General features: G+C 41.1%; 1 protein-coding gene across 4 annotated transcripts in view; it reads right to left on the bottom strand.

The window, feature by feature from the left end:
* The window catches only part of USP18 (ubiquitin specific peptidase 18), a 69,029-nt gene that overhangs the window by 12,942 nt on the left and 35,101 nt on the right, over nucleotides 1–20,986 (bottom strand). For 3 of the 4 annotated variants that reach the window (XM_056517930.1, XM_056517929.1, XM_056517928.1), the window contains 5 exons: nucleotides 20,356–20,505; nucleotides 11,538–11,634; nucleotides 7,839–7,984; nucleotides 1,858–1,937; nucleotides 31–177 (listed from right to left, as the gene is read on the bottom strand). In XM_056517930.1, the coding sequence (XP_056373905.1) occupies nucleotides 31–177; nucleotides 1,858–1,937; nucleotides 7,839–7,984; nucleotides 11,538–11,634; nucleotides 20,356–20,476 (591 nt within the window). In that variant the 5' untranslated portion in view covers nucleotides 20,477–20,505. The remainder of the gene's footprint in view (nucleotides 1–30; nucleotides 178–1,857; nucleotides 1,938–7,838; nucleotides 7,985–11,537; nucleotides 11,635–20,355; nucleotides 20,506–20,986) is intronic. The other variant, XM_056517931.1, reaches the window with a different exon arrangement.

Below are 20,986 nucleotides of genomic sequence, written 5' to 3'. Positions count from 1 at the left end.
TGTCTGCTTGCCAGGGGTCATGTCTCTCACCAGTGTCAGCTTCCTGTGATATTTGGAATAAGGTATGCTCAGCGGCAGGGATAAGAGGTCGCGGTGGGCGGTGCTCTGGTGATGACATCTCTCACACGTGAAACGTTCCTCCAGGGAGATAGAATACAGTGACCTCAGCGCCTCCTCCTGGAGAAAGACAGAAATGACAGATAGTGATGGGGCAGTCGGAGAGTTGGGGGGGGGGGGGGGGGTTGTTTTAGTATTGTGTAGAGGGGGTGTCTGGCAGTATTGGGGTGTGGATGAATGTAGACAAGGAATCGGTTCGATTAGGGGGGTAAGTATGGTGTAGAGGGGGTATCTAGTAGTATTGGGGTGTAGATGGATGTAGACAAAGAATCGGTTAGATTAGGGGGTAAGTATGGTGTAGAGGGGGTGTCTAGTAGTATTGGGGTGTAGATGGATGTAGACAAGTAATCGGTTAGATTAGGGGGTAAGTATGGTGTAGAGGGGGTGTCTGGCAGTATTGGGGTGTAGATGGATGTAGACAAGTAATCGGTTAGATTAGGGGGTAAGTATGGAGTAAAGGGGGTGTCTGGCAGTATTGGGGTGTAGATGGATGTAGACAAGGAATCGGTTCGATTAGGGGGTAAGTATGGAGTAGAGGGGGTGTCTGGTAGTATTGAGGTGTAGATGGATGTAGACAAGGAATAAGTTTGATTGGGGGGTGAGTATGGAGTAGAGGGGGTGTCTGGTAGTATTGGGGTGTAGATGGATGTAGACAAGGAATCGGTTAGATTAGGGGGTAAGTATGGTGTAGAGGGGGTGTCTGGCAGTATTGGGGTGTGGATGGATGTAGACAAGGAATCGTTCGATTGGGGGGTGAGTATGGTGTAGAGGGGGTATCTAGTAGTATTGGGGTGTAGATGGATGTAGACAAAGAATCGGTTAGATTAGGGGGTAAGTATGGAGTAAAGGGGGTGTCTAGTAGTATTGGGGTGTAGATGGATGTAGACAAGTAATCGGTTAGATTAGGGGGTAAGTATGGAGTAAAGGGGGTGTCTGGCAGTATTGGGGTGTAGATGGATGTAGACAAGGAATCGGTTCGATTAGGGGGTAAGTATGGAGTAGAGGGGGTGTCTGGTAGTATTGGGGTGTAGATGGATGTAGACAAGTAATCGGTTAGATTAGGGGGTAAGTATGGAGTAAAGGGGGTGTCTGGCAGTATTGGGGTGTAGATGGATGTAGACAAGGAATCGGTTAGATTAGGGGGTAAGTATGGAGTAAAGGGGGTGTCTGGCAGTATTGGGGTGTAGATGGATGTAGACAAGGAATCGGTTCGATTAGGGGGTAAGTATGGAGTAGAGGGGGTGTCTGGTAGTATTGGGGTGTAGATGGATGTAGACAAGGAATAAGTTTGATTGGGGGGTGAGTATGGAGTAGAGGGGGTGTCTGGTAGTATTGGGGTGTAGATGGATGTAGACAAGGAATCGGTTAGATTAGGGGGTAAGTATGGTGTAGAGGGGGTGTCTGGCAGTATTGGGGTGTGGATGGATGTAGACAAGGAATCGTTCGATTGGGGGGTGAGTATGGTGTAGAGGGCGTGTCTGGTAGTATTGGGGTGTGGATGGATGTAGACAAGGAATCAGTTTGATTGGGGGGGGTAAGTATGGAGTAGAGGGGGTGTCTGGTAGTATTGGGGTGTAGATGGATACAGACAGGGCATCTGTTGGTTTAGGAGGTCAGTGCAGTGTAGAGGGGGTGTCTGATGGGAGTCATTCTGCATTTAGACAGATACACCAGAATACACTGGCCTTTGGGGTCACACGCCCCAATACTGTTGCCGCTCCCTGTGACTGACGTGTTTACCAGGTGAGGCTCCGGCATGTTCTCAAGAAGATGATTCCAGAAGGAGGAAAAGACGTCGGCCACATCCGTCTGAGGGAATACTGTGAAATCATAAAGCACTAAGTTATAACCCTGCAGTATGTGCCCCACTATAGTGCTCAACACCCCTCTATTATACTATATACACCCCTTTTATACTATACACCCCTCTATTATATTATACACCCCTCTATTATATTATACACCCCTCTATTATATTATACACCCCTCTATTATACTATACACCCCTCTATTATACTGTATACACCCCTCTATTATACTATACACCCCTCTATTATACTGTATACACCCCTCTATTATATTATACACCCCTCTATTATACTATACACCCCTCTACTATACTATACACCCCCCTATTATACTGTATACACCCCTCTATTATACTATACACCCCTCTATTATACTGTATACACCCCTCTATTATATTATACACCCCTCTATTATACTATACACCCCTCTACTATACTATACACCCCTCTATTATATTATACACCCCTCTATTATATTATACACCCCTCTATTATATTATACACCCCTCTATTATATTATACACCCCTCTATTATACTATACACCCCTCTATTATATTATACACCCCTCTATTATATTATACACCCCTCTATTATATTATACACCCCTCTATTATATTATACACCCCTCTACTATACTATACACCCCTCTATTATATTATACACCCCTCTATTATATTATACACCCCTCTATTATACTATACACCCCTCTATTATACTATACACCCCTCTATTATACTATACATCCCTCTATTATATTATACACCCCTCTATTATATTATACACCCCTCTATTATATTATACACCCCTCTATTATATTATACACCCCTCTATTATACTATACACCCCTCTACTATACTATACACCCCTCTATTATATTATACACCCCTCTATTATACTATACACCCCTCTATTATACTATACACCCCTCTATTATACTATACACCCCTCTATTATATTATACACCCCTCTATTATACTATACACCCCTCTATTATACTATACACCCCTCTACTATACTATACACCCCTCTATTATATTATACACCCCTCTATTATACTATACACCCCCCTATTATATTATACATCCCTCTATTATATTATACACCCCTCTATTATATTATACACCCCTCTATTATACTATACACCCCTCTATTATACTATACACCCCTCTATTATACTATACACCCCCCTATTATATTATACACCCCTCTATTATACTATACATCCCTCTATTATATTATACACCCCTCTATTATATTATACACCCCTCTATTATACTATACACCCCTCTACTATACTATACACCCCTCTATTATACTATACACCCCCCTATTATATTATACATCCCTCTATTATATTATACACCCCTCTATTATATTATACACCCCTCTATTATACTATACACCCCTCTATTATACTATACACCCCCCTATTATATTATACACCCCTCTATTATACTATACACCCCCCTATTATATTATACACCCCTCTATTATACTATACACCCCCCTATTATATTATACACCCCTCTATTATACTATACATCCCTCTATTATATTATACACCCCTCTATTATATTATACACCCCTCTATTATACTATACACCCCTCTACTATACTATACACCCCTCTATTATACTATACACCCCTCTATTATACTATACACCCCTCTATTATACTATACACCCCTCTATTATACTATACATCCCTCTATTATATTATACACCCCTCTATTATATTATACACCCCTCTATTATATTATACACCCCTCTATTATACTATACACCCCTCTATTATATTATACACCCCTCTATTATACTATACACCCCTCTATTATACTATACACCCCTCTATTATACTATACACCCCTCTATTATACTATACACCCCTCTATTATATTATACACCCCTCTATTATATTATACACCCCTCTATTATACACCCCTCTATTATACTATACACCCCTCTACTATACTATACACCCCTCTATTATACTATACACCCCTCTATTATATTATACACCCCTCTATTATACTATACACCCCTCTATTATACTATACACCCCTCTATTATACTATACACCCCCCTATTATATTATACATCCCTCTATTATATTATACACCCCTCTATTATACTATACACCCCTCTATTATACTATACACCCCTCTATTATACTATACACCCCCCTATTATATTATACACCCCTCTATTATACTATACACCCCTCTATTATATTATACACCCCTCTATTATATTATACACCCCTCTATTATATTATACACCCCTCTATTATATTATACACCCCTCTACTATACTATACACCCCTCTATTATACTATACATCCCTCTATTATATTATACACCCCTCTATTATATTATACACCCCTCTATTATATTATACACCCCTCTATTATATTATACACCCCTCTATTATATTATACACCCCTCTATTATATTATACACCCCTCTATTATATTATACACCCCTCTACTATACTATACACCCCTCTATATTATACACCCCTCTATTATATTATACACCCCTCTATTATATTATACACCCCTCTATTATATTATACACCCCTCTATTATATTATACACCCCTCTATTATATTATACACCCCTCTATTATATTATACACCCCTCTACTATACTATACACCCCTCTATTATATTATACACCCCTCTATTATATTATACACCCCTCTATTATATTATACACCCCTCTACTATACTATACACCCCTCTATTATATTATACACCCCTCTATTATATTATACACCCCTCTATTATATTATACACCCCTCTATTATACTATACACCCCTCTATTATATTATACACCCCTCTATTATATTATACACCCCTCTACTATACTATACACCCCTCTATTATATTATACACCCCTCTATTATATTATACACCCCTCTATTATACTATACACCCCTCTATTATACTATACACCCCTCTATTATATTATACACCCCTCTATTATATTATACACCCCTCTATTATATTATACACCCCTCTACTATACTATACACCCCTCTATTATATTATACACCCCTCTACTATACTATACACCCCTCTACTATACTATACACCCCTCTATTATACTATACACCCCTCTATTATACTATACACCCCTCTATTATACTATACATCCCTCTATTATATTATACACCCCTCTATTATATTATACACCCCTCTATTATACTATACACCCCTCTATTATACTATACACCCCTCTATTATATTATACACCCCTCTATTATATTATACACCCCTCTATTATATTATACACCCCTCTATTATATTATACACCCCTCTATTATATTATACACCCCTCTATTATACTATATAAACCCCTTTTATACTATACACCCCTCTATTATACTATACACCCCTCTACTATACTATACACCCCTCTATTATACTATACACCCCTCTATTATATTATACACCCCTCTATTATACTATACACCCCTCTATTATATTATACACCCCTCTATTATACTATACACCCCTCTATTATATTATACACCCCTCTATTATACTATACACCCCTCTATTATACTATACACCCCTCTATTATACTATACACCCCTCTATTATATTATACACCCCTCTATTTTACTATACACCCCTCTATTATACTATACACCCCTCTATTATACTATACACCCCTCTACTATACTATACACCCCTCTATTATATTATACACCCCTCTATTATACTATACACCCCTCTATTATACTATACACCCCTCTATTATACTATACACCCCTCTATTATATTATACACCCCTCTACTATACTATACACCCCTCTATTATATTATACACCCCCCTATTATATTATACACCCCTCTATTATACTATACACCCCTCTATTATATTATACACCCCTCTATTATATTATACACCCCTCTATTATATTATACACCCCTCTATTATACTATACACCCCTCTATTATACTATACACCCCTCTATTATATTATACACCCCTCTATTATACTATACACCCCTCTATTATACTATACACCCCTCTATTATATTATACACCCCTCTATTATACTATACACCCCTCTATTATATTATACACCCCTCTACTATACTATACACCCCTCTATTATATTATACACCCCCCTATTATATTATACACCCCTCTATTATACTATACACCCCTCTATTATATTATACACCCCTCTATTATATTATACACCCCTCTATTATATTATACACCCCTCTATTATACTATACACCCCTCTATTATACTATACACCCCTCTATTATACTATACACCCCTCTATTATACTATACACCCCTCTATTATATTATACACCCCTCTATTATACTATACACCCCTCTATTATATTATACACCCCTCTATTATACTATATAAACCCCTTTTATACTATACACCCCTCTATTATATTATACACCCCTCTATTATACTATATAAACCCCTTTTATACTATACACCCCTCTATTTTATTATACACCCCTCTATTATACTATACACCCCTCTACTATACTATACACCCCTCTACTATATTATACACCCCTGTATTATATTATACACCCCTCTATTATACTATACACCCCTCTATTATACTATACACCCCTCTATTATACTATACACCCCTCTATTATATTATACACCCCTCTATTATACTATACACCCCTCTATTATATTATACACCCCTCTATTATACTATACACCCCTCTATTATATTATACACCCCTCTATTATATTATACACCCCTCTATTATACTATACACCCCTCTATTATATTATACACCCCTCTATTATATTATACACCCCTCTATTATACTATACACCCCTCTATTATACTATACACCCCTCTATTATATTATACACCCCTCTACTATATTATACACCCCTCTATTATACTATACACCCCTCTATTATACTATACACCCCTCTATTATACTATACACCCCTCTATTATATTATACACCACTCTATTATACTATACACCCCTCTATTATATTATACACCCCTCTACTATACTATACACCCCTCTATTATATTATACACCCCTCTATTATATTATACACCCCTCTATTATACTATACACCCCTCTATTATATTATACACCCCTCTATTATACTATACACCCCTCTATTATATTATACACCCCTCTATTATACTATACACCCCTCTATTATATTATACACCCCTCTATTATACTATACACCCCTCTATTATATTATACACCCCTCTATTATACTATACACCCCTCTATTATACTATACACCCCTCTACTATACTATACACCCCCCTATTATACTATACACACCCCTATTATATTATACACCCCTATTATATTATACACCCCTCTATTATACTATACACCCCTCTATTATACTATACACCCCTCTATTATACTATACACCCCTCTATTATATTATACACCCCTCTATTATACTATACACCCCTCTATTATATTATACACCCCTCTATTATACTATACACCCCTCTATTATACTATACACCCCTCTATTATATTATACACCCCTCTATTATACTATACACCCCTCTATTATACTATACACCCCTCTATTATACTATACACCCCCCTATTATACTATACACCCCCCTATTATACTATACACTCCTCTATTATACTATACACCCCCCTATTATACTATACACCCCCCTATTATACTATACACTCCTCTATTATACTATACACCCCTCTATTATACTATACACCCCCCTATTATATTATACACCCCTCTATTATACTATACACCCCCCTATTATATTATACACCCCTCTATTATATTATACACCCCTCTATTATATTATACACCCCTCTATTATACTATACACCCCTCTATTATATTATACACCCCTCTATTATATTATACACCCCTCTATTATAAACTTACAGTTCACTTTGAGCATCTGGAGGCAGCGCAGGACCTGATATGGGGGGACGGCGTCTTCTTCAGTTCTCTGCATCTCCTCAAACAGGGCCAAGAGCTCATACGGCAGCCGCTTCCCTATGAGCAGGTTGTCATCTGGTGCCCCGATACTGCAGGAAACATCTGTTATTACCCTGTACCCCAAGTGTCATCATCCTGTACCCCAAGTGTCATCATCCTGTACCCCAAGTGTTATTATCCTGTACCCCAAGTGTTATCATCCTGTACCCCAAGTGTCATTATCCTGTACCCCGAGTGTCATCATCCTGTACCCCAAGTGTCATCATCCTGTACCCCGAGTGTTATTATCCTGTACCCCGAGTGTCATCATCCTGTACCCCGAGTGTCATCATCCTGTACCCCAAGTGTCATCATCCTGTACCCCGAGTGTTATTATCCTGTACCCCGAGTGTCATCATCCTGTACCCCGAGTGTCATCATCCTGTACCCCAAGTGTCATCATCCTGTACCCCAAGTGTCATCATCCTGTACCCCAAGTGTTATTATCCTGTACCCCAAGTGTTATCATCCTGTACCCCGAGTGTCATCATCCTGTACTCCGAGTGTCATCATCCTGTACCCCGAGTGTCATCCTCCTGTACCCCAAGTGTCATCATCCTGTACCCCGAGTGTTATCATCCTGTACCCCGAGTGTCATCACCCTGTACCCCAAGTGTCATCATCCTGTACCCCAAGTGTCATCATCCTGTACCCCAAGTGTCATCATCCTGTACCCCAAGTGTCATCATCCTGTACCCCAAGTGTCATCATCCTGTACCCCAAGTGTCATCATCCTGTACCCCAAGTGTTATCATCCTGTACCCCAAGTGTCATCATCCTGTACCCCAAGTGTCATCATCCTGTACCCCAAGTGTCATCATCCTGTACCCCAAGTGTTATCATCCTATACCTCGAGTGTCATCATCCTGTACCCCGAGTGTTATCATCCTGTACCCCAAGTGTCATCATCCTGTACCCCAAGTGTTATCATCCTGTACCCCAAGTGTCATCATCCTGTACCCCAAGTGTCATCATCCTGTACCCCAAGTGTCATCATCCTGTACCCCAAGTGTTATCATCCTGTACCCCAAGTGTCATCATCCTGTACCCCAAGTGTTATCATCCTGTACCCCAAGTGTCATCATCCTGTACCCCAAGTGTCATCATCCTGTACCCCAAGTGTTATCATCCTGTACCCCAAGTGTCATCATCCTATACCTCGAGTGTCATCATCCTGTACCCCGAGTGTTATCATCCTGTACCGAGTGTCATCATCCTGTACCCCAAGTGTCATCATCCTGTACCCCAAGTGTTATCATCCTGTACCCCAAGTGTCATCATCCTGTACCCCAAGTGTCATCATCCTGTACCCCAAGTGTTATCATCCTGTACCCCGAGTGTTATTATCCTGTACCCCAAGTGTTATCATCCTGTACCCCGTGTTATCATCCTGTACCCCAAGTGTTATCATCCTGTACCCCAAGTGTTATCATGCTGTACCCCAAGTGTCATCACCCTGTACCCCAAGTGTCATCATCCTGTACCCCAAGTGTCATCATCCTGTACCCCGTGTTATCATCCTGTACCCCGTGTTATCATCCTGTACCCCAAGTGTTATCATCCTGTACCCCAAGTGTTATCATGCTGTACCCCAAGTGTTATCATCCTGTACCCCAAGTGTCATCATCCTGTACCCCAAGTGTCATCATCCTGTACCCCAAGTGTTATCATCCTGTACCCCGTGTTATCATCCTGTACCCCAAGTGTTATCATCCTGTACCCCAAGTGTTATCATGCTGTACCCCAAGTGTCATCACCCTGTACCCCAAGTGTCATCATCCTGTACCCCAAGTGTTATCATCCTGTACCCCAAGTGTTATCATGCTGTACCCCAAGTGTTATCATCCTGTACCCCAAGTGTTATCATGCTGTACCCCAAGTGTCATCATCCTGTACCCCGTGTCATCATCCTGTACCCCAAGTGTCATCATCCTGTACCCCGAGTGTCATCATCCTGTACCCGAGTGTAAAAACAAATGTAGGACAGAGAATGATGGTGACCCCCGTTGAGGTTGGTGTTGTAGACCCTTGTAGTGTTTGTTCCTGTAGCGTTGCACAATACACTGCAGACTCCTATACATTATATACACAAGCTGTATGACTTTATGACATTGTTCCCCTTCTCCAGCCGTCTGGGGGTGTATGACAATGATCCATTCATCTCTAAGACAGGGGTGGGCGTTAGGAATGTGACGGAAACAACAACCCCCGACATTATATCACCAGAAATCATCAGAACCTTCCTTCATTGTGTAACCCAGTGTTTCCCAACCAGTGAGCCTCCAGCTGTTGCAAAACTACAACTCCCAGCATGTCCGGAGAGCCTCCAGCACTTAAAGGGGTACTCCAGTGTAACATAATTTTATTTTTAAATCAACTGGTGCCACAAAGTTAAACAGATCTGTAAATTACTTCTATTTAAAAATCTTAATCCTTCCAGTACTTATCAGCTGCTGTATGCTCCAGAGGAAGTTGTGTAGTTCTTTCTGGAGTTCTCTTCAGTCTGCCCACAGTGCTCTTTGCTGACACCTCTGTCCGTATCAGGAACTGTCCAAAACGGGAGACGTTTGCCATTGGGATTTGCTTGTACTCTGGACAGTTCCTGACATGGACAGTGGTGGCAGCAGAGAGCACTGTGGTCAGACTGGAAAGAACTAAACAGCTGATAAGTACTGGAAGGTTTAAGATTTTTTTAATAGAAGCGAAGTAATTTACAAATCTGTTTAAAGGGGTACTCCGGTGGGAAACTTTATTTATTTTTATTTTTTTTATCAACTGGTGCCAGAAAGTTAAACAGATTTGTAAATTACTTCTATTAAAAAAAATCTTAATCCTTCCAGTACTTATAAGATGCTGAATACTACAGAGGAAGTTCTTTTCTTTTTGGAACTCAGAGCTCTGTGCTGACATCATGACCACAGTGCTCTCTGCTGACATCATGACCACAGAGCTCTCTGCTGACATCATGACCACAGTGCTCTCTGCTGACATCTCTGTCCATATTAAGAACTGTCCAGAGTAGGAGAAAATCCCCATAGAAAACATATATGCTACTCTGGACAGTTCCTAAAATGAACAGAGGTGTCAGCAGAGAGCACTGTGCTCGTGATGTCAGCAGAGAGCACTGTGTTCCAAAAAAGAAGAAAATTTCCTCTGTAGTATTCAGCAGCTAATAAGTACTGGAAGGATTAAGATTTTTTAATTGAAAGTAATTTACAAATCTGTTTAACTTACTGGCACCAGACATGTTTTTCCACCGGAGTACCCCTTTAAGAGAGGGGGAAAACCCCAGTGGAGGAAACCTGTAGGGAAACCATGGCTTGAGGGTTGACCTTATCTTGGGCTTAGACCAGTGTTTCCAAACCATGTGCCTCCAGCTGTTGCAAAACTACAACTCCCAGCATGCCCGGACAGCCTTCGGCTGTCCGGGCATGCTGGGAATTGTAGTTTTGTAACAGCTGGAGGTGCACTGGTAGGAAAACACTGGAGTAACCGATAAGGCTATGTGTCTCTTTACAGAGACCTAACACACAACAAGGGGAGGAACTGCTGGAAATGGATGAAACATTGGTAGAAAGGGATTAAAACAGGGCGCGTTCTCACCGGCACAGTATATCGGTGAAGTCTTTGTACATGTACAGCGTCTGGAGCAGCGGGTTCAGGCAGCTCGTCACCCCGATATTGCAGAGTCCGACCGCGCCTGCGTAAGAGAACAAGATCACCGTGTATAGTGGAGAACGAACAGGAGACACCCACGAACCCCAGCAGAAGGCATGGCGGGAAACGGTATCACCATAAAAAAAATACATTAAAGGGGTACTCCAGGAAAAAAATTTTTTTGATATATCAACTGGCTCCAGAAAGTTAAACAGATTTGTAATTTACTTCTATTAAAAAAAATCTTAATCCTTTCAGTACTTATGAGCTTCTGAAGTTAAGGTTGTTCTTTTCTGTCTAAGTGCTCTCTGATGACACGTGTTTTGGGAACCGCCCAGTTTAGAAGCAAATCCCCATAGCAAACCTCTTCTACTCTGCGCAGTTCCCGAGACAAAGGTGTCAGCAGAGAGGATTTAGACAGAAAAGAACAACCTTAACTTCAGAAGCTCATAAGTACTGAAAGGATTAAGATTTTTTAATAGAAGTCATTTACAAATCTGTTTAACTTTCTGGAGCCAGTTGAGATATATATATATATATATATATATATATATATATATATATATTTAAAAAAAAAAGTTTTTCCTGCAATACCCCTTTAAGGGTATGTTCCCACCTGGCGTAGTTTGCTGCGTATTTTGCTGCTGCGTATTTTATTTCCCAATGAAGTCAATGGGTAGGAAAATACGCAGCAGCAAAATACGCAGCAAAATACGCGAGGTGGGAACGTACCCTTAGGGGGAGATCTATCAAAAACCTGTGCAGAGGAAAATTTGCCTTGTTGCCCATAGCAACCAATCAGATCGCTGCTTTCATTTTGCAGAGGCCTTGTTAAAAGTGAAAGAAGCGATCTGATTGGTTGCTATGGGCAACTGGGCAACTTTTCCTCTGCACTGGTTTTAGATATATCTCCCCCAAAGAGGGGAGCAGTTGCCCATGGCAACCAATCATATTTCTTCTTTCATTTTTAACAAGGCCTCTGCAAAATGAAAGAAGCGACCTGATTGGTTGCTATGGACAACTGCTCCACTCTTCCTGTGCACATGTTTTGATAAATCTCCCCCTTAAAGGGGTACTCCACTGGAAAACATTTTGTTAAATCAACTGGTGCCAGAAAGATAAACAGATTTGTAAATTACTTCTATTTAAAAACGTTCATCCTTCCAGTGCTTATCAGCTGTTATATGCTCCACCGGAAGTTCTTTTCTTTTTGAATTTCCTTTCTGTCTGACCACAGTGCTCTCTGCTGACACCTCTGTCCATTTTAGGAATTGACCAGAGTAGGAGCAAATCCCCATAGCAAATCTATTTAATTTCCCCACCTGTAGAAGTCTATGTGAGGAAAAATGTCCCCATTTACCGTATTTTTCGCCGTTTAAGACGCACTTTTTCTTCCCCAAAACTGGTGGGAAAAAGTCGGTGCGTCTTATACGGCGAATACACGCCTATCGCCGCAGTCCCTGCGGCCATCAACGGCCGGGACCCGCGGCTAATACAGGACATCACCGATCGCGGTGATGCCCTGTATTAACCCTTCAGACGCGGCGATCAAAGCTGACCGCCGCGTCTGAAGGGAAAGTGACACTAACCCGGCTGTTCAGTCAGGCTGTTCGGGACCGCCACGATTTCACCGCGGCGGTCCCGAACAGCCCGACTGAATAGCCGGGTTAGTACTTACAGGACACCGGGAGGGATCTTACCTGCCTCCTCGGTGGCCGGCGCTCTCCTTCCTCGTCATCACGTCGTCGCGTCCGTGCGTAACGACGTGATGGCGGCGACGGAGAGCGAGGATACCCGGCCGGCAGCAGAGACGTTCCGGAGCGACGGGGACTCGGCGACAGCGATGGAGCGACATCCAGGGCAGCGGTGACAGGTCCGGAGCGGCGGGGACACGTGAGTATTACCTCCTATGCAGTGGTCTTCAATCTGCAGACCTCCAGATGTTGCAAAACTACAACTCCCAGCATGCCTGGACAGCCAACGGCTGTCCGGGCATGCTGGGAGTTGTAGTTTTGCAACATCTGGAGGTCCGCAGGTTGAAGACCACTATTGAGTTCAAAATCTTAATTTTTTTCGATTTTGCACCTATAAATTGGGTGCGTCTTATACGCCAGTGCGTCCTATAGGGCGAAAAATACGGTATAAAAAAATATATATATATATATACGTGATAATTTGAAGCACCTGCTGTATCCTGGAGCCTAAAAACGCAGCTAAAGAATCAAAGAATCAAAAAAAATTTAAAACACCACGTGGGTACGGCGATTTATATTTTCCTACTGAGGTCGTTTAGCCGCAATGTATTTGGCGTAAAAAATATTAAAAATCAAAATACAAACCACACAATCTCATATTTTGGGCATTTTTTTTTTTTTTTTTGGGACCAACGCAGAATCGCAAAATAATGCAATATTTGGTGTGAGTTCCCGTATACGGTTTGAGCGTCGAAACCGTATGGAACCGTATTGCAAACCGTACTCATTGACTTTGTATTGCAAACCGTATGTTAACCGTATCATGCGTTTTGTATCCGTTACGGTTAAAAGCGTTTAATTTCCCGTACTCCAAACCGTAGTCCACTACGGTTTGAAGTCCGTTTGAAAAAACGTATTTAAACCGTATCCGTTTTTTTTTTTTTTTTTTATAATGGTGGATCTAGGAGAACCGTATTCAACCGGATACACTTACGGTTACATCCGGTTTTCACAATACGGTTTACGAATATGCACATGCGCAGTTGGCTCCGAAAGTTCCACCAGCTTCTAGAATCTTCTATCTGGGAGCGTTTTTTAGTGTAAAACTGTATGCAACCTTATACAACCGTATATCTGTTTTTTTTATTACAATACGGTTTTTAACCGGAATCCGGCATATACGGTTGTATACGGTTTAGTACGGTTTTTAACTACCGTATTTTTCGCCATATAAGACGCTCCGGCACATACGACGCACCCAATTTTAAAGGATGAAAATCTAGAAAAAAAAGATTCTGAACCAAATACAATGTAAAGTATAGGACAGTGATCTTCAACCTGCGGACCTCCAGATGTTGCAAAACTACAACTCCCAGCATGCCCGGACAGCCGTTGGCTGTCCGGGCATGCTGGGAGTTGTAGTTTTGCAACATCTGGAGGTCCGCAGGTTGAAGACCACTGGTATAGGAGGTAATACTCACGTGTCGCCGCCGCTCCGGACCCGTCACCGCTCGTCACCGCTGCCCTGGATGTCGCTCTCCATCGCTGTCGCCGCGTCCCCAGGGTGTCCCCGTGGCTCCGGAACGTCTCTGCTGCCCGGTATCCTCGCTCTCCGTCGCCGCCATCACGTCGCTACGCACGCCGCTCCTATTGGATGACGACGAAGGAGAGCGCCGCCATGCAGGGGATCCAAGCACGGAGCAGACACCGAGGAGGCAGGTAAGTTCCCTCCAGGTGTCCTGTAAGCTGTTCGGGACGCCGTGATTTCACCGCGGCGGTCCCGAACAGCCCGACTGAGCAGCCGGGATAGTGTCGCTTTCGCTTCAGACGCGGCGGTCAGCTTTGATCGCCGCCTCTGAAGGCTTAATACAGGGCATCACCGCGATCGGTGATGTCCTGTATTAGCCGCGGGTCTCGGACATTGATTGCCGCAGGGACCGCCGCGATAGAACAGGTTTTATTGCGTATTTGCCGTATAAGACGCACCGACTTTCCCCCCCCCCCCCCCCAGTTTTGAGGAAGAAAAAGTGCGTCTAATACGGCGAAAAATACGGTATAGCGTAACACAGGAACTGGATTTCAAAAACGTGGGGTGAACCCACCCTAAAATACGCTGTGGGTCCGCTCGTGTGAACGTACCCTAAGGCCGGGTTCACACCATGTTTTTGCAATAAGTTCCCGTATCAGGTTTTTGATTAAAAAAAAAAAAAAACTGATTCCTCAAAACCAGACTAAGCTGTATCAAAACATGTGTACAAATTTTATTCCGTATACAGTTTAAAAATGATGTCCGGTTTCATCCGTTTTTTTAAGAAAAAAAAAACGTATATGTTTTTAACTTTTCACTCCATTATGAATAAAGTTTCACTTGTTTGATTGAAATTCCGAAGAAAAAAAAACTGTGCAAAGTTAAAAAAAACGGATGGAACCGTGCGCACATACGGTTCTGTATGGTTCCTATTGACTCCCATGTAAAGAGGAGATTCCGAGTTCCGCCTGCGCCGACTGAATTAGTCGGCGCTAGGACCGCGCGGACACTGCAGTCTCCTATAGACTGCTATGTGTTCCGCTAGGGTTTCCGCCTGAAGAAAGAGCAACCCCTTTCTTCAGGTGGAAATTTTCTAGCGGATTTTTCATCCGGATTTTCCGCTTCACAAATTCCGAAGTGTGAATTTGTGAACGGAAAACCAATCACTACACTATGCATTATAGTAAGCGGAATTTCTGCCAGAAAGCGAAAATTCCGGCGGAAATTCCGTATTCTGAACCTAGCCTTAGTGTCCTGGTGTGTTTAAAGGGGTATTCCAGGAAAAACATATAGAGAGAGAGATAGAGAGATAGATAGAGAGAGATAGAGAGAGAGAGAGATAGAGAGAGAGAGAGATAGAGAGAGAGAGAGAGAGAGAGAGAGAGAGAGATAGAGAGATAGAGAGATAGAGATAGAGAGAGATAGAGAGAGATAGAGATAGAGAGAGATAGAGAGAGAGAGAGATAGAGAGAGAGAGAGATAGAGAGAGAGAGAGAGAGAGAGAGAGAGAGAGAGAGAGAGAGAGAGAGAGAGATCAACTGGCTCCAGAAAGTTAAACAGATTTGTAAATTACTTCTATTAAAAAATCTTAATCCTTTCAGTACTTATGTTCTCTTCTGTCTAAGTGCTCTCTGCTGACACCTGTCTCGGGAAACGCCCAGTTTAGAAGCAAATCCCCATAGCAAACCTCTTCTAAACTGGGCGTTTCCCGAGACAGGTGTCAGCAGAGAGCACAGAAAAGAACAACCTTAACTTCAGAAGCTCGTAAGTACTGAAAGGATTAAGATTTTTTAATAGAAGTAATTTACAAATCTGTTTAACTTTCTGGAGCCAGTTGAATAACCCCTTTAATAGGTACTTTTGTATGTTAAAGTGACGCACCAGTTGGTGATTTTGTTTACGTAGCCCATATGTTTTAGATTACAACTCTTCACTGGTGCGGAGGATGATAAATTCCTCCCAGCGATTTTGTAAACAAAAAATAAAAGTAATAAAAATGTACCCAAAATACGTGACACACGTCGACACAGCGTTTTTGCTTTTCTTTTGGGCAGTCAGATGCTAGCAAGGAGTAAAAAAAAAAAAACATATGATTCTCCAAACTCACGTGGTGTTTTTATTTTGTTTTTCTTGATTTTTTTTTTTTTAGTCTTTTTTTTATGTTTTTTTTATTAAGTATCTTTTATAGGTTTTTGTTTGTCATTTTATCTTTTTTTTCCCTTTTTTTTTGCTTTTAGACTTTTTTATTTATTTTTTTGTCTTTTTTATGTTTTTTTGTTATTTTTCACCGTCTTTTAAGTATTTTATTTTTTTTGTTTGTCTAATTTTTTAAGTCGTTTTTATGTTTTAGTCTTTTTCTTTTCATGTTTTTGTTTTAGTTTTTTTGTTGTCTGTTTTAGTTTTTTTTTGTTATCCTTTTTGCTTTTTTTATTAGTCTTTTTTTAAATTATTTATTTTTAGTCTTTTTTATGTTTTTTATATTGTTTTAGTCATATATATATATATATATATATATATATATATATATAGATAGATAGAAGTAGTCCAACAGGAAGCATGAAGCGGCACTCCAGCGGTTTCAAGATAAGAAAAGGTACTTTTTATTCACATATATATATATATATATATATATATATATATATATCTATATATAGATACAGTGGTCCCTCAACATACGATGGTAATCCGTTCCAAATGGACCATCATTTGTTGAAACCATCACATGTTGAGGGATCCGTGCAATGTAAAGTATAGGACAGTGGTCTACAACCTGCGGACCTCCAGATGTTGCAAAACTACAACACCCAGCATGCCCGGACAGCCAACGGCTGTCCGGGCATGCTGGGTGTTGTAGTTTTGCAACATTTGGAGGTCCGCAGGTTGAAGACCACTGTTAGAGGAAGTTGTACTAACCTGTCCCCGCTGCTCTGGACCGTCACCGCTGCCCTGGATGTCGCCGTCCATCGCTGTCGCCCCGTCCCTGAGGTGTCCCCGCCGCTCCGGCAAGGCCTCTGCTTCCCCGACATCCTCGCTCTCCGTCGCCGCCATCACGTCGTTACGCACGCCGCTCCTATTGGATGACGGGACGGCGTGCGCAGCGGCGTGATGACGATGATGGAGAGCGCCGACGATGCAGAGGATCATGAAGAGGACGCGCCGGAGCCCCGAGGACAGGTAAGTGATCATCAGCGAACCACACGGGGCACCGTAAACGGCTATCCGGTGGCAGCTGAAGCAATCTGCGCTGCAGGATAGCCGTTTATGCGATGGCCCCGACATACAAAACCATCGTATGTTGATGCTGCCTCTGAGAGTGATCGTATGCTGAAATGATCGTATGTCGGGGCCATCGTAGGTCGGGGGAGGTCACTGTATATATATATTAGGCTTAGTGTCAGTTCTTCAAAATGGCAGCACGTTCTGGGTATGTCCAATTTTTCCTCCGATTGACATCTGTAGGCAGTAAATATGCTTTATGTATGTGTGTATATGGATATTAGGTGCTTTTTTGGGGGGGGGGAGTTTGCCCCTTCTCCACAATGTTTCAGTAAAAATCAGATGTCACACGACTTGTAATGAAAAAAAAAAGCAGGAGATACTACACCAAAGTGAAATATTCCCAAAGAGGCAGCACAGCCGGAATGGACTGTAAATCAGGGGTCTCCAAACTGTTGGACCCCCAGATGTTGCAAAACTGCAACTCCCTCCATGTCCGGACAGCCAACAGCTGTCCAGGCATGCTGGGAGTTGTAGTTTTGCAATAAGTGGAGGGCCACAGAGAACCTAGTGCAACCTGGTCTGAGCCAAAACGGAAACTCTTAAAACTGTGAATTCAGCTCTGAAGGTGCGAACAATATATACGCTTCTATCACCTTTATATGTAACACACGTGTACAGTGGGGATCAGAAGTTTGGGCCCCCCCAGGTAAAAAATTTGTATTAATGTGCATAAAGAAGCCAAGGAAAGATGGAAAAATCTCCAAAAGGCCTCAAATTACAGATTAGACATTCTTATAATATGTCAACAAAAGTTACAATTTATTTCCATCATTTACACTTTCAAAATAACAGAAAACAAAAAAAAATGGCGTCTGCAAAAGTTTGGGCACCCTGCAGAATTTATAGCATGCACTGCCCCCTTTGCAAAGCTGAGACCTGCCAGTGTCATGGATTGTTCTCAATCATCATCTGGGAAGACCAGGTGATGTCAATCTCAAAGGTTATAAATGCCCAGACTCATCTGACCTTGCCCCAACAATCAGCACCACGGGTTCTTCTAAGCAGTTGTCTAGAAATCTGAAACTGAAAATAGTTGACGCTCACAAAGCTGGAGAAGGCTATAAGAAGATAGCAAAACGTTTTCAGAGGTCAATATCCTCTGTTTGGAATGTAATTAAGAAATGGCAATCATAAGGAACAGTGGAAGTTAAAGCAAGATCTGGAAGACCAAGAAAAATATCAGACAGAACAGCTCGCAGGATTGTGAGAAAAACAATTCCAAACCCACGTTTGACTGCACAATCCCTCCAGAAAGATCTGGCAAACACTGGAGTTGTGGTTCACTATTCCACTATAAAGAGATACTTGTACAAATATGGTCTTCATGGAAGAGTCATCAGAAGAAAACCTCTTCTACATCCTCACCACAAAAATCAGCGTTTGAACCTTGCAAATGAACATATAGACAAGCCTGATGCATTTTGGAAACAAGTTCTGTGGACTGATGAGGTTAAAATTTAACTTTTTGGCCGGAATGAGCAAAGGTACGTTTGGAGAAGAAGGGGAACAGAATTTAAAGAAAAGAACCTCTGTCCAACTGTTAAGCATGGGGGTGGATCAATCGTACTTTGGGATTGTATTGCAGCCAGTGGCACAGGGAACATCTCACGAGTAAAAGGAAAAATGGATTCAATAAAATTTCAGCAAATTTTGGATGCTAACTTGATGCCATCTGTGAGAAAGCGGAAGATAAAGAGAGGATGGCTTCTACAAATGGATAATGATCCTAAACACACCTCAAAATCCATGGGGGATTACATCAAGAGGCGTAAACTGAAGGCTTTGCCATGGCCTTCACAATCTCCTGACCTCAACATCATTGAACATCTATGGATAGACCTTAAAAGAGCAGTGCGTGACAGACAGCCCAGAAATCTCAAAGAACTGGAAGACTTTTGTAAGGAAGAATGGGCAAAGATACCTCAAACAAGAATTGAAAGACTCTTGGCTGCTACAAAAAGCGTTTACAAGCTGTGATACTTGCCAAAGGGGGCAGTACAAGATATTAACTCTGCAGTGTGCCCAAACTTTTGCAGACGCCATTTTTTGTTTTCTGGTTTTTTTAAAGTGTAAATGATGGAAATAAAATGTTACTTTTGTTGACATATTATAAGAATATCTAATCTGTAATTTGATGCCTTTTGGAGATTTTTCCATCTTTCCTTGGCTTCTATATGCATTAATACAAATGTTTACCTGGGGGGGCCCAAACTTTAGATCCCCACTGTATTTATTCTACAGATATCCTATACTAAAAACGTACCATTTTTAAACTTTCCTGAGGAATATGACAAACACTTAGTGGGGGGCTGAGCCGTGCAGACATCTTGCTGAGGGTCTTCATGTTCCAGCAGTTGTATATCTACATAGCCATCCTCGTACATCCTGCTCCAAAAGTCATTGTAAAAGCAACCTACAAAATATAACACCTCTAGAGATTGTAATATAACTACCATAATACTGCCTCCTATATACAAGAATATAACTACTATAATACTGCTCCTATATACAAGAATATAATTACTATAATACTGCCTCCTATATACAAGAATATAACTACTATAATACTGCCTCCTATATACAAGAATATAACTACTATAATACTGCCTCCTATATACAGGAATATAACTACTATAATACTGCTCCTATATACAAGAATATAACTACTATAATACTGCTCCTATATACAAGAATATAACTACTATAATACTGCTCCTATATACAAGAATATAACTACTATAATACTGCCTCCTATATACAAGAATATAACTACTATAATAATGTTCCTATATACAAGAATATAACTACTATAATACTGCTCCTATATACAAGAATATAACTACTATAATACTGCCTCCTATATACAAGAATATAACTACTATAATACTGCCTCC

The sequence above is a fragment of the Hyla sarda genome, chromosome 4 (genome assembly GCF_029499605.1).
Source record: "Hyla sarda isolate aHylSar1 chromosome 4, aHylSar1.hap1, whole genome shotgun sequence".
NCBI lineage: Eukaryota > Metazoa > Chordata > Amphibia > Anura > Hylidae > Hyla > Hyla sarda.
This window is presented reverse-complemented; position numbering and strand designations above follow the sequence as displayed.